The sequence below is a fragment of the Bombina bombina genome, chromosome 1 (genome assembly GCF_027579735.1).
Source record: "Bombina bombina isolate aBomBom1 chromosome 1, aBomBom1.pri, whole genome shotgun sequence".
Classification (NCBI taxonomy): Eukaryota; Metazoa; Chordata; class Amphibia; order Anura; family Bombinatoridae; genus Bombina; species Bombina bombina.
The window spans coordinates 1455344355-1455359216 of NC_069499.1; the positions used below are offsets into that span (position 1 = coordinate 1455344355).

General features: G+C 37.1%; 2 protein-coding genes across 4 annotated transcripts in view; one reads left to right on the plus strand and one right to left on the minus strand.

Moving 5' to 3' along the window:
* Positions 1–13557, minus strand: part of HGS (hepatocyte growth factor-regulated tyrosine kinase substrate) — a 31438-nt gene extending 17881 nt beyond the window's left edge. For both annotated transcript variants that reach the window (XM_053705984.1, XM_053705977.1), the window contains exons 1-4: positions 13414–13557; positions 12208–12292; positions 10359–10434; positions 4723–4815 (exon numbers count right to left, since the gene is read on the minus strand). In XM_053705984.1, the coding sequence (XP_053561959.1) occupies positions 4723–4815; positions 10359–10434; positions 12208–12292; positions 13414–13450 (291 nt within the window). In that variant the 5' untranslated portion in view covers positions 13451–13557. The remainder of the gene's footprint in view (positions 1–4722; positions 4816–10358; positions 10435–12207; positions 12293–13413) is intronic.
* Positions 13558–13598: 41 nt separating this feature from the next.
* Positions 13599–14862, plus strand: part of ARL16 (ADP ribosylation factor like GTPase 16) — a 29509-nt gene continuing 28245 nt past the window's right edge. Inside the window, exon 1 of one of the 2 annotated variants that reach the window (XM_053705998.1) lies at positions 13599–13673. The gene's annotated coding sequence lies outside the window, so the exon portion shown is untranslated. The remainder of the gene's footprint in view (positions 13674–14862) is intronic. The other variant, XM_053706006.1, reaches the window with a different exon arrangement.

Sequence of the window (14862 nt, forward strand, 5' to 3'; positions counted from 1 at the left end):
CTAAGCCTACCTAGGTATGCTTTTCAACAAAGGCTACAAAAAGAACACAGCAAATTAGATAACAGATGTTCATTGTACAGTTGTTTAACCCCTTAACGACCAAGGACGTACGCCATACGTCCTCAAAAAAAATACACTTAACGCCTGAGGACGTATGGCGTACGTCCTCGGTCTGGAAAGCAGCTGGAAGCGATCCTGCTCTCTTCCAGCTGCTTTCCGGTTATTGCAGTGATGCCTCAACATCGAGGCATCCTGCAATAACCCCCCTTGGCCATCCGATGCAGAGAGAGCCACTCTGTGGCCCTCTCTGTACCGGACATCGATGGCCGGTTTCGTTGGTGGGTGGGAGCCAGTCTGGGAGGCGGGTGGGCGGCCATCGATGGGCCGTATGATGTGGAGGGGGGCGGGATCGTGGACGGGAACGCCAGGTGCGCGCGCGTGCACGAGGGGGCGCGCGCGGGGGTAGGGAGCGGGTGGGAACCGCTACACTACAGAAAAATGATGGGAGAAAAGTGGCAGTGATTGCCAAATATATTTAAATATATGTCGATCTAAGAGATCTGGGAGGGGGTGGTGGATTGGTCTTTTGGGGGGGGGCAAGCTACACTACAGAAAATTATTTAAAAAAATAATAAAAACATGTTTTACTATAAACTGGGTACTGGCAGACAGCTGCCAGTACCAAAGATGGCTACTAATAAGTTAGAGGGGGATGGGTAAAGAGCTGTTTGGGGGGTATAAGGGAGGTTGGGGGCTAAGGGGGGATCCTCCAGAGCAGCATATGTAAATATGCCTTTTTTTAATTTATTTTTTATCAAGGATAGCTTTTTTTTTTAGTACTGGCAGACTTTCTGCCAGTACTTAACATGGCGGGGACAATTGTGGGGTGGGGGAGGGAAGAGAGCTGTTTGGGAGGGATTAGGGGGTGTAATGTGTCAGATGGGAGGCTGATCTCTACACTAAAGCTAAAATTAACCCTGCAAGCTCCCTACATGCTACCTAATTAACCCCTTCACTGCTAGCCATAATACACGTGTGATGCGCAGCGGCATTTAGCGGCCTTCTAATTACCAAAAAGCAACGCCAAAGCCATGTATGTCTGCTATTTCTCAACAAAGGGGATCCCAGAGAAGCATTTACAACCATTTGTGCCATAATTGCACAAGCTGTTTGTAAATGATTTCAGTGAGAAACCTAAAATTGTGAAAAATTTTACTTTTTTTTTTATTTAATCGCATTTGGCGTTGAAATGGTGGCATGAAATATACCAAAATGGGCCTAGATCAATACTTGGGGTTGTCTACTACACTACAATAAAGCTAAAATTAACCCTACAAGCTCCCTACATGCTCCCTAATTAACCCCTTCATTGCTGGGCATAATACACGGTGCACAGTGGCATTTAGCGGCCTTCTAATTACCAAAAAGCAACACCAAATCCATATATGTCTGCTATTTATGAAAAAAGGGGATTCCAGAGAAGCATTTACAACCATTTGTGCCATAATTGCACGAGCTGTTTGTAAATAAATTCAGTGAGAAACCTAAAGTTTGTAACAAAATGTGTGAAAAAGTGAACAATTTTTTTTATTTGATCGCATTTGGTGGTGAAATGGTGGCATGAAATATATCAAAATGGGCCTAGATCAATACTTTGGGATGTCTTCTAAAAAAAAAATACATGTCAAGGGATATTCATGGATTCCTGGAAGATATCAGTGTTCCAATGTAACTAGCGCTAAGTTTGAAAAAAAGTGGTTTGGAAATAGCAAAGTGCTTCTTGTATTTATTGCCCTATAACTTGCAAAAAAAAAGCAAAGAACATGTAAAGATTGGGTATTTCTAAACTCAGGACAAAATTTGGAAACTATTTAGCATGAGTGTTTTTTGGTGGTTGCAGATGTGTAACAGATTTTGGGGGTCAAAGTTAGAAAAAGTGTGTTTTTTTCCATTTTTTCCTCATATTTTATATTTTTTTTATAGTAAATTATAAGATATGATGAAAATAATGGTATCTTTAGAAAGTCCATTTAATGGCGAGAAAAACGGTATATAATATGTGTGGGTACAGTAAATGAGTAAGAGTAAAATTACAGCTAAACACAAACACTGCAGAAATGTAAAAATAGCCTTGGTCCCAAACGGTCAGAAAATGGAAAAGTGCTGTGGTCATTAAGGGGTTAAAATGATATGTTGTCTAAATTATGAGACATTTTTTGGGTTTCTTTAAAATGACAGAAAAAGGAGTAAAAAGTATATTACAAAGCTGTTTTACTACACATAATTAAACATTTTATATTAACATCTAAAAGTGTTTACTGCCTCTTTATTCCTTCTGTAGTATTTCATTTGAGCAGATTTTATCATTTACCATGTAACAGTATTGCAGCGTGTATGGCACGTCACTGACAGGCATGAGATCACAGCGACACCATGTTCCGCGATCACTAATCTAGGGTGGTCCCCATAATGCTATTTCTGGAGTGCCACGTGTGTGAGGCATGCAGAAATAGCTCAGTCTCACCACTATCAGCAAGACCCATACTGTAAAAGCCCAGGACACAGCTACTGTACAGGTAAATGTTAATTATAAATGTAGCCACCAATCAACAAGTCCTACCCAGGGTGCTGAACCAAACTTTACATTCCTGCTTTTCAAATAAAGATAGCAAGAGAACAAAGAAAAACTGATAATAGGAGTAAATTAGAAAGTTGCTTAAAATCGCATGCTCTATCTGAATCATGAAAGAAAAAAATTTGGGTTTAGTATCCCTTTAAAAACCTGTACTGTAGTGTGTACGGTCTCTGACATTAAGTGGTCAAGATTGTTATAAAATATTTTGGACTGAGTCCTTTTAACTACCACTGACTACATTTTTAAGAAATCCCTAGGGGGGGATTTTAATCTTGTGCACTATATAGGAATTTCATATAGCTCTAAAAATTTGGAATTGGAAATTTAAGCCACTAAAATACACTCACCGGCCACTTTATTAGGTACACCTGTTCAATTGCTTGGTAACACAAATGCTAATCAGCCAATTACATTGCAGCAACTCAATGCATTTAGGCATCTAGATGTGGTGAAGACGACTTGCTGAAGTTCAAACTGAGCATCATAATGGGTAAGAAAGGGGATTTAAGTGACTTTAAATGTGGCATGGTGGTTGGTGCCAGACGGGCTGGTCTGAGTATTTCAAAAACTGCTGATCTACTGGGATTTTCACGCACAACCATCTCTAGGGTTTACAGAGAATGGTCCAAAAGAGAAAATATCCAGTGAGCGGCAGTTGTCTGGACGAAAATGCCTTGTTGATATCAGAGGAGAATGGGCAGAGTGGTTTGAGATGATAAAAAGGCAATAGTAACCCAAATAACCACTCGTTACAACCAAGGTATGCAGAATACAATCTCTGAACCTTGAAGCAGATGGGCTACAGCAGCAGACCACCACACTGGGTGCCACTCCTGTCAGCTAAGAACAGGAAACTGAGGCTACAATTCGCACAGGCTCACCAAAATTGCACAATAGAAGATTGGAAAAAGGTTGCCTGGTCTAATGAGTCTCGATTTCAGCAGTGACATTCACATGTTAGAGTAAAGATTTGGCATAAACAACATGAAAACATGGATCCATCCTGCCTTGTATCAACGGTTCAGGCTGGTGGTGATGTAATGGTGTGGGGGATATTTTCTTGGCACACTTTGGGCACCTTTAGTACCAATTGAGCATTGTTTAACGCTGCAGCCTACCTGAATATTGTTGCTGACCATGTCCTTCCCTTTATGACTACAGTGTACCCATCTTCTGATGTCTACTTCCAGCAGGATAATGCACCATTTCACGAAGCTCAAATAATCTCAAACTGGTTTCATAAACATGACAATGAGTTTACTGTACTCCAAAGGCCTCCACAGTCACCAGATCTCAATCCAATAAAGTACCTTTATTTGGGATGTGGTGGAACAGGAGATTCCCATCATGGATGTGCAGCCGACAAATCTGCAGCAACTGCATGATGCTATCAACTCAATATGGACCAAAATGTCTGAGAAATTTTTCCAGCACCTTGTTGAATCTATGCCACGAAGAATTAAGACAGTTCTGAAGGCAAAAGGGGGTCCAACCCTGTACTAGCAAGGTGTACCTAATAAAGAGGCCGGTGAGTATATATTAAACAATAATAAATGTGTTTTTACTTTAAAGATAACATTGACACACTAGAAGATTTCAAGTGAATAAGACTGCTGAAGTGTATCCTTTTATTTGTTGAGAATCATAGTATTGTCAGCCATTGTTCACATTGTTTTGTATTTTAGCATCTTGCACATTAGATTTTCTTTCTATGCTTTCTCTACATGGAAAAAAGTGTTATGTTAAAATGGGGACATTCTAATAGATGAAAAATATAGTTACTTTTTCGAACAGTTTCCCAAGGAATATAGCAGACGCTAAAATAGTGTAGGTAACAGAATAGAAATAGAAATTTGCAATTTCATTCAATAAGGGAAATGTGTTCATTATATTCTGCAAAGTGACATATGATGTAAAAATGAAACTTCCATGATTCAGATAAATTATGCAGTTTTAAAAGACGTCAATTATCAAATTGTCTTCATTCTGTAGGTATCTAAATATGTCAATATAGCGCTGCGTAATCTGTTGACACTTTATAAATAATCGATAAGTTTAAATGTCGATTCCCCAGTGCTTATCTGTACCTTCTGCAATTCTTTCAGTTCCTCCATGGTTGTCTTGTTTGCCACCTCATCATGCACGGTCTGCCCACAGTTCTTCACCACGGACTCCAAGACCTGTATAAGACAAAGACTAAGGGCTGCAGCTCTAATTGGTGTGTCCCGGTTATTGAAAGAGGTTTACAATAAAAAAAAAAGTAAGGTTTATTAAAAAGGGAGGTGAAATCTAAATTTTTTATTTGATGTTTCAGATACAGAATACAATGTTAAACAACATTCCAATTTGCTTCTATTATTTAATTTGCTTAATTCTTCAGATATCCTTTGTTGAAGAAATAGCAAGGGGTGAGCCAACCACACAAAGAATCTATGTGCAGCCCCCAATCAGCAGGTACTGAACTTATTTAGACATGCTTTTCAACAAAAGATACAAAGAGAATGAATCAAATTAGAAGAGAGAAGTAAATTGGAAAGTTGTTTAAAATCGCATGCTCTTTCTAAATCATGAAAGAAAAAAATTGTGCTTTCATGTCCCTTTAACATCAAGTATGCCCATTTGATGTGTGCGTCATACACACATGAATAAAACAAGATGTATAAAACTCATACATGCACAATTATTGGACTCAATTTTTGGATAGAAAATGCACATTATATCATATTTCAAAGGTTAGACAAGAAGTATATAAAACAGTCTATTTCATTTTGTAATAAAAAAGCACTAAGCACCCATTGTGTTGTATTACTTGAAATAATTTAATAAAATGTTTTTTAAAAAAAAAAAAGCACTAAGCAGAGGGTTATACTTAAAGGGACATAATACTCATATGCTAAATCACTTGAAACTGATGCAGAATATCTGTAAAAAGGAAGATATTTTACCTCACAATCTCCTCAGCTCAGCAGAGTAAGTTCTGTGTAAACATTTATAATTCAGCTGCTGCCCAGCTGAGATTTCACTTAACTCTCATGAGATTTCATGGTAAACATCCTTAAACTGAATAGGGAAATAAGATGAGTGTTCATGAAGCTCGCTCCTTTGTCTGTCCCGGGACAGACATACTGATTTGCTGCTTAAAAGTCCTTTACAATGGGATGTGGCTACTGAGGAACTTTTGAGGTAAAATATATTTCTTTTTTACATAGAGATGTTCAGATGATATTTTCTAGTCAGCTTATTACAGCTATGCTGCATCACTTTCAAGTGTTTCAACATTTGGGTATCATGGCCCTTTAATGGAATATATTGTAATATATTTTTTATTCATCATTTTAAAAGGATTTTACCTTTTTATTTCTTCTATTTTAACTTAATTTGTGCAGTGTCCATTACTTACTGTCTCATCCCAGGGGTCTCTACAGGAAGGAATATCTAGCATAAATCTTATAGAGCAATATGAGCTGGTTTACTATTCAGGGAATGCTAGGGAAAGAGGAAGTCTGTTCTTGCCCATGCTCAGAAGAGGCAGAATGCAACTTTAGCATGTCTGCTTCCTTATCAAGCTGCAGTCAGTGGCTACAGTGAGAATTTCTAAGTTCATTTTGTAAGAAACGTTGTGTGCCGTTTTAAACTCAATCAGTTTCTTTTTACTTTGATTTAACGTATAAATATTTATATTTATTTATTTTTGTACTAAAGGAGCACCGTTTCATATCCCTTTCATTTAGTGAAAGAACAGAAAGGCCTAAAAGATTAAGTCCATTATATGCCATAAATTATAGTGTGTGTTTCACTTAAGAACACACAGGGTATATGCGGGCTGCTTCTTCTATTGAGATTTCCACAAAAAAAGTCTGGTTTGTGGTATGCTACCCTCTGATATCTATAAAGCAGTTTCTAATTTGGCCAAAATCTATTTACAAATATGAAAGATGGTTTTATTCACCTAGGATTGCTTGGGCCAAAACACTCACAAGTAAATCAATCAATGTGTCTGGGCTTAGGATACAGAATTTGTTTACATTTGTATACGCTTAAAGTGATATTGTACACTCAATTTCTCTTTGCATACAAGTTTTGTAGATGAATTTAATAAAATTGTGATGATTGTTGATATAAGTTGTCTTCAGAAGCCAATCAGATACGAGGTGGAACTTCTGATATCAAGTAACTAAGCTGGATCACATTGTAACAGCTGGAACCTAAAGCTGTCAGTAATCAGGTTAATATAACGTTGTAACCGCTATTTGGATACAGTATAATCTTTGAACATTGTGAATAATCTCAAGTGTGACGTCATATCACATGATACGGATTAAAGGAAATCCTTTAAAGAGTCTCGATATAGTCAGAAAAGACCGTCACGGTAACAGAAACATTGATGTAACATCACGTGACACGGAATCAGAGGATGCTTAAAGGGACAGTCAAGTCCAAAAAAACTTCCATGATTCAAATAGGGCATGTAATTTTAAACAACTTTCAAAATTACCTTTATCACCAATTTTGCTTTGTTCTTTTGGTATTCTTAGTTGAAAGCTAATCCTAGGAGGTTAATATGCTAATTTCTTAGACCTTGAAGGCCGCCTCTAATCTAAATGCATTTTGACAGTTTTTCACCACTAGAGGGCATTAGTTCATGTGTTTCATATAGATAACATTGAGCTTATGCATGTGAATTTACCGTGGAGTGAGCACTGATTGGCTAAAATGCAAGTCTGTCAAAACAACTGAAATAAGGGGGCATTCTGCTGAAGCTTATATACAAGGTAATTAACGTGTATTATTATAACTGTGTTGGTTATGCAAAACTGTGGAATGGGTAACTCCCTCCAGGCGTATACAACAGCTTTTCTAAAAGCTACCACTATTACTACTGTGCTGAAGGAACAATTGATTATTTTAAATGTGAAATATTAATCTCTTACATTGAGAACTGACAATATTTATTATATACTATTTATGGACATAATTGTGAATAAGTATTATTTTAACTGAAGCGCTTCAGTCATTTGTTGTTTTATAGTTAATGATTATTTAAAAAATACATTTATTTAGATATGTAATTATGTGATGTAATTTATATTTTTATCTTGTACCAAATACCAAGCCTGTGGTGCCCCTCCTGGATAAAACTGGAACAAAATGCCAGTATCTTAGTTTCCTTCTCATGTCAAGCAACATTTAGATTTGTGTATTCAGAGCCACAATCTCAGCAAACTACCTATTTGTTATTCCACAGGGACCTTGTAAGGTCTCTCCCTTGCAAAGGCTATAACTCAACTCCGTTAGTACAATGTACTGTAAAGGCAAACAGGTTAAAAGTAAAACGTTTCAGAGGGGCTCAGGGCTGCTTAAATCTCCTGGACAATGCTTTGTGAGTCGGCAGGTCTGGAAGACTGGTAAAAAAGTTCTCACCGCCAGCTGGATGCATTAGCAATAGTCTCTCAGGAAGTGCGCTAAACAAAACACATGAAATTGTTTCGCATCCTACTTCTCTCTGGAGCTTCATTTAATTTTTCTTAAATACAAAGCTGTGCGGGAAAACCAGTTTGGCGCCATGTGGCGCCAGATTTCCTGCACGATATTCACTAAGAGGAAGAGGTGGAAACGTCAGCTCTCAAGCAAAACAGCGTTCTGTCGTGGGCTGCCTAAGCTGCTCAGTGCGGCGAATGCTTGACACAAATAAAGGAGCTTTCTGCATGAAGTATTTTAGACTTCATGAATGAAAGTCCCCTTTATTTGTTCCACTGGTCAAACCTAGCGTTTCACAAATGCTAGGATTGACTTTCACTTTAAAGGGACACTGAACCCAAATTTTTTATTTTGTGATTCAGAGAGCGCATGCAATTTTAAACAACTTTCTAATTTACTCCTATTATCAATTTTTATTCTTTCACTTGCTATCTTTATTTGAAAAAGAAGGCATCTTAGCTTCTTTTTTTTGGTTCAGACCTCTGAACAGCATATTTTTTATTGGTGGATGAATTTATCCACCAATCAGCAAGAACAACCCAGGTTGTTCACCAAAAATGGGCCGGCATCTAAACTTACATTCTTGCATTTCAAATAAAGATAGCAAGAGAATGAAGAAAATTTGATAATAGGAGTAAATTAGAAAGTTGCTTAAAATGTCATGCTCTATCTGAATCACGAAAGAAAAAATGTGGGTTCAGTGTCCCTTTAAGTAGCAGTCTGCCTCTTCTGATCATGGGCAAAACATACTTACTGTTTCAATTGCATTCACTAAACACCAAGCCAGCTCAAGATACACTAGAATATTTATGACATCAAAGCTGGATAAGCCTTCCTGTAGAGACCCCAGCCTCCTTGTAGGGCTGTGACAGGAAGTAATGGACACTGCACAAATGAAGTTGAGAAGAAAAAAAGAAAAGAAAATCCTTTTAAAATGATGAATCATTTAAATTACAATGATTTAATTTAAGTATAACCACTGCTTAGTGCTTTTTATTACAACAATGAAACAGATGATTTTATATCTTCTTAAATAAAAGTGCTCTGTGTAACACTTAAGATAGAAAGTGGAGCAGTGTCCATGCTTGGTTTGTAAACTTTACAGAGTCTTAGCTTCATAGTACTGGCCCAGAAGGAGGAGCAATGCACGCTTGTTGCAGGACCAGTAGGTAAAGCCTTGTATGTCACTATCTTCAAGAGTATGAGTGCATTAAATGTAATGTATCTCGGAATTGAAGCAGGATTTCTACTATATGGAGTGGTCATACATGGAGTCTCCCCAAATCTGAATTAGAATGAAGAAGACTGCCAACGCCTCAACGAAGGATAAATTAAAAGTAAGCCGTTACCAAAACAGGGCCTGCAGATCTATTTTACCATATGAAACTGCATCAATTTATTTTCTTATAGGATTTGACACTAACTGTTGCTAAAACAGGTTCTTACACCAAACAAAAACAAATATTTTCTTGTGACTCCTAACTTTTTAAATTATTGTGCCTTCATGCAATTATAGATATCTTCCTCGGGTCAATCAACACTTAAATTATACTTCCATGGAAATAAAGGAGGCGCTAAGTGACATAAGACTGAAATATTTAACAATAAATAAAAAAAATATATAAATTGACTTACAAGTGTTGTACCATTTGTAATAAAACTGAATGGACAAATAAGCGAGCATACATATAAGCTCCGGTGTAGAAAAAATGTAAGTACTAAAAAGCTATATTTTAGAAGGTATGGGCAAGTTGTCTCAGGCAAACCAGCACTGGCTGGTAAAATTAGATTGCTCAAGAGCTCTCTTGTGCAATCCCAGCCCCCTGCTTTCATGTAACCAATCGGTGGGGGGGGGGGGGGGGGTATTTTTAATTCTCCACTTCAAACTTGGCAAAGAGGTCAGCACACACAAGGGCTACAAAGCAGCTTCATAAATGAGTCCCACGGTGTAAGACTAGGATTCAATATGACAGTGATTGCAAGTGTGTGTGAGATACAGCATATTACAACTGCATCACAACCAATAGAAAAGTAATGCATACAAAAGGCAAGTTCAGTTTTGCATCATTCAAATAGGTGCAAGCATATATGAATAAATCTTCATAGACATTAAAGCATTAACACAACTATGATGAGGGAGTGAAAGACACACAAATGTAAACAAGTATGGGACACACACTGTTAACAAAAAAAATGCATCTAGATAGCAAGCTGTTTTCAAAGGAGAGTAAACCAGTGACCTTACCTCCAGAGCAAACAGTGCAACATGAGGGTTTTTATCATTCACTTTCTTCTTGATAGCTGCCACAGCATATTTAGCCCTGAGTGGAGAAAAGAGAAAAAAGTCAGTGTGCTATAGAACATTAACCCTCCTTTACTAATTTAATCAAAATAAAGGGGCAAGAAACATTTGGACATCCCTGTGATATTTATATATACAGTACACACACACGGACACATCAGCATTGCGTAATCTGGTGTACCTCTACAAATAAATGATAACAGCGATGAGACATATTATATATATATATATATATATATATATATATATATATATATATATATATATATATATATATATATATATATATATATCTCGGGTAAAGTAAGAAATTGGGTAATCCTAGCATTACCCGGGTAAACCTGAAATTACCAAAGCGGATGTGGGTAAAGCCCAATGTAACATGATACATTTTCTCAGAGTGCAGCCAGTCACTGCATCAAACATATATACGATGCACTGTAATTCACAAATCTTTACTATCTTTTTTGCCTCCGTCTGGGGGGTTCAAGTGGGGCGAAGCCCCCCTTGTAAACCTCACTCCCCAAGGTTCACTTGGGGTGGTTCCCAGAGGATCGGCGGGGTGCCTTCCTTGAACCCCCCCAGGCAGAGGCAAAAAAAAAAGTGTAGATGGGGGAATTACATTACATCAGGCTTTACCCACAGCCGATTGGGTAATGTCAGGATTACCAGTGTAATCCTAGGATTACCTGGATTTCTGACTTTACCCGTAACACACACACATATATTGTACCCTGAGTTGCAATGGAAATGAACAGGCATGGAAGTTTATTCTAGCTTTTGTTCTATCTCAGGAGTGCAGTTCTCTCTCTTCTGATATTTATGCAAATTACTCGGGTCTCCCTAAGAGTAATGGGGAAAACCAGACGTGGACACCTTGCACACATGCCCTTAGAGAGATACAACTGCACCTCACTGACGAGGCCCACAGAAGGCCGAAACGATCATCTGGGGTTGTTGTTTCTCTTGTTCAAAGAAGAATTGCCTGGTATTTTGGCGCTGGACTGTCATTGCGCAGGGTCAGACTGATATGCTACAGTTTTTTTTTCTCTCTGAAAAGGAATAGTGTGCTAAAAGAGTATAAACCTTGAGTGGCACTGAAAATAAACAGGCATGGAAGTTATTCTAGCTTTTGTTCTATCTCAGGAGTGCTGTTTTCTCTCTTCTATATATATATATATATATATATATATATACACACACCCACATACATACACACACACTGGCCTAAGCACCAGTACGATGCTAGCACAAATGGTGATGATACTATATAGTAGGCTGAAGGTAAGGTTTTCCACTTTATAGTATTGTTGGTGTCTGATGACAGAAGTGAAACCTCAAAACGTCACACTGGACAATAAAGGTGATTTATGAAATTCCTGGAGAGTGCCTCTGTGTTGGGATAATTATATTAATATATACACACGACTATTTGCCATTTTACTGACCATAGTCACACACAAAATTAATTGACTTGACTCCACCCCCACGTGTTTTGGTAAAATGACTTTGCAGGAGGTATTAGAGAGTGGGCATGGCCAAAGTTGGATTTGTATTTCCCAGCTACAAGGCCTGGAAAGCATCTAGACACACCAGGCTAAATTTTAGGTAGCCGGTATGTGGGTGGGTAGTGGAGGCGAACATGGGCGTCTTGTGGGCTCCAAACCAGGACACAAGGACCTAATTTTAAGTTGCCAGTGGCTTCCTGGCTCCTGGCTTTGTTGAGCTCTGCAGTAACCCACAAGTTAGAAAATCATTCTTTGTTAGGTATGACAGGAAATAGTACACTCACTGGGTATCTCCTTGCCGGATCATGTCACAGATTTGAAGAATGGATTCCCAATCAGTCTCCAACAAGAGTTGACTGGTTGCTTTATCTGTGAAGATACAAAAATAATGTTATATGATATGGTTAGTCCCTGCTTATATATTGTATGTGAATATTCATGATAAGATCAGACACAAGACTAAAGAATGACAACAACCAAATTTGATACAATAAAGGTAATTCAACTACTTGAACTTTCACTGTGTTTGAATATTAAACTTGTATTTCATTCAAGCCAGGTTATACCTCAACCATCAATGGCATTAAAGTAGAGCTGACTTTATACCTGCTAGTTTCCAGAAGGCAATTAGAATATCCTCTAATAGTTGCAAGGACAAGTCAATTTACACCAACATTCCCATGAGTACGAAATAAATGAACAGCTAATAAATCAAATGACAATATTTTCCCTAAAGTTATCAGTGCTAGCTGTGGACAATTCTAGAGATTCCAGCATAACTTTCAGAATCATTAGCAGACCCCATTATCAACTGAACTTCACATAACATAGAAAGATGGTCATGGCTATACTTTATGAAATTTACTCAGAGGTCCATTGTCTGCAGGGATCCAATATGCTAAGCAAAGAACTGGGTGAGTTGTAGTGGCTCACTGGCCTGGATAATAAGGGGGTCAGTTTGTTTTGGTTATTTTAAACCCAGGAGAGGATCTGACAGCTGTGATAGAATTATCAACCGCAGGTAAGAGATGGGTCTGTCAACTTTCTGAACTCAGAAAAAGGCTAAAGGTGGGTTCATTAGCCGTGTTAGGCTCTGAAGAAAATAATCTGTTAAAATAAGGGTCATTGGGGTGGGCTACACTATTTGATATGAAGAGATTGCGGCCTGTTTTGTCATTCTGGACACAACTAAGATGGACTCTGCAATCTCCTAAATTACTGCAGGGCAAAGTCGAAGCATACAACGGACCACACACCCTGATCTGAACCTGATAATCCAACATAGATGACGGAAAGAAAGCCCAGCAACTCTAATTTACGCAAAATACCTGATTTTCATCTCTTCACTATAAAGATGCCTCAACAACCTGACAATAACACAGCACCTCTCGGACCGTTTTCTCGTCAGGCCTGGGTCACTTGTCTGACCCTTCCCTACTCTGCGCCTGACTACCAAACACAACCCGCTGACCCCCCATATTCACTCTTACCTAGCAGTCTCTCGAAGGTGCCACCTCCTCTCCCCATAATTAAATCTGCCGTAGAGTAACACAGAGACAATGTTCTACTGCTTCTGCAATGTCTCCCGGAAATCAGTGACTTGCAGCACAGGCGAAAGCTCTCCCCCGGATTGGCTGAACCACGGCAGGAAGAGGCGGACAGGAGAGGGACTCTGTAGTGATCCAATCACATCTTAGAACGATCTGGGTGAGATGTGACAAGCTTTACAGGAAGAGAACAGGAGTTGTTGGTATAAACATTGAAGAAAAAATACAATTTACACGTACACAAACAGAAAACGTATATTTATTTATATATATATATATATATATATATATATATATATATATATATATATATATATATATATATATATATATATATATATATATACATACACACACACACAGACATATATACATACATTCATATATACACACAGACATATATACATACATATATACATACATACATATATACACACAGACATATATACATACATATATACATATACATACATTCATATATACACACAGACATATATACATACATATATACATATACATACATTCATATATACACACAGACATATATACATACATACATATATACATATACATACATTCATATATACACACAGACATATATACATTCATATATACACACAGACATATATACATTCATATATACAGACATATATACATACATATATACACACAGACATATATACATTCATATATACACACAGACATATATACATACATATATACACACATACATACATATATACACACAGACATACATATATATATACACACAGACATATATACATACATACATATATATACACAGACATATATACATACATTCATATATACATATACATACATTCATATATACACACAGACATATATACATACATATATACACACAGACATATATACATACATTCATATATACCGACATATATACATACATACATATATACACACAGACATATATACATACATATATACACACAGACATATATACATACATATATACACACATATATACACACAGACATATATACATACATATATACACACAGACATATATACATTCATATATACACACAGATATACATACATATATACACACAGACATATATACATACATATATACACACAGACATATATACATTCATATATACACACAGACATATATACGTACATATATACACACAGACATACGTACATATATACACACAGACATACATACATATATACACACAGACATATATACATACATATATACATATACATACATTCATATATACACACAGACATACATACATATATACACACAGACATATATACGTACATATATACACACAGACATACATACATATATACACACAGACATATATACATACATATATACATATACATACATTCATA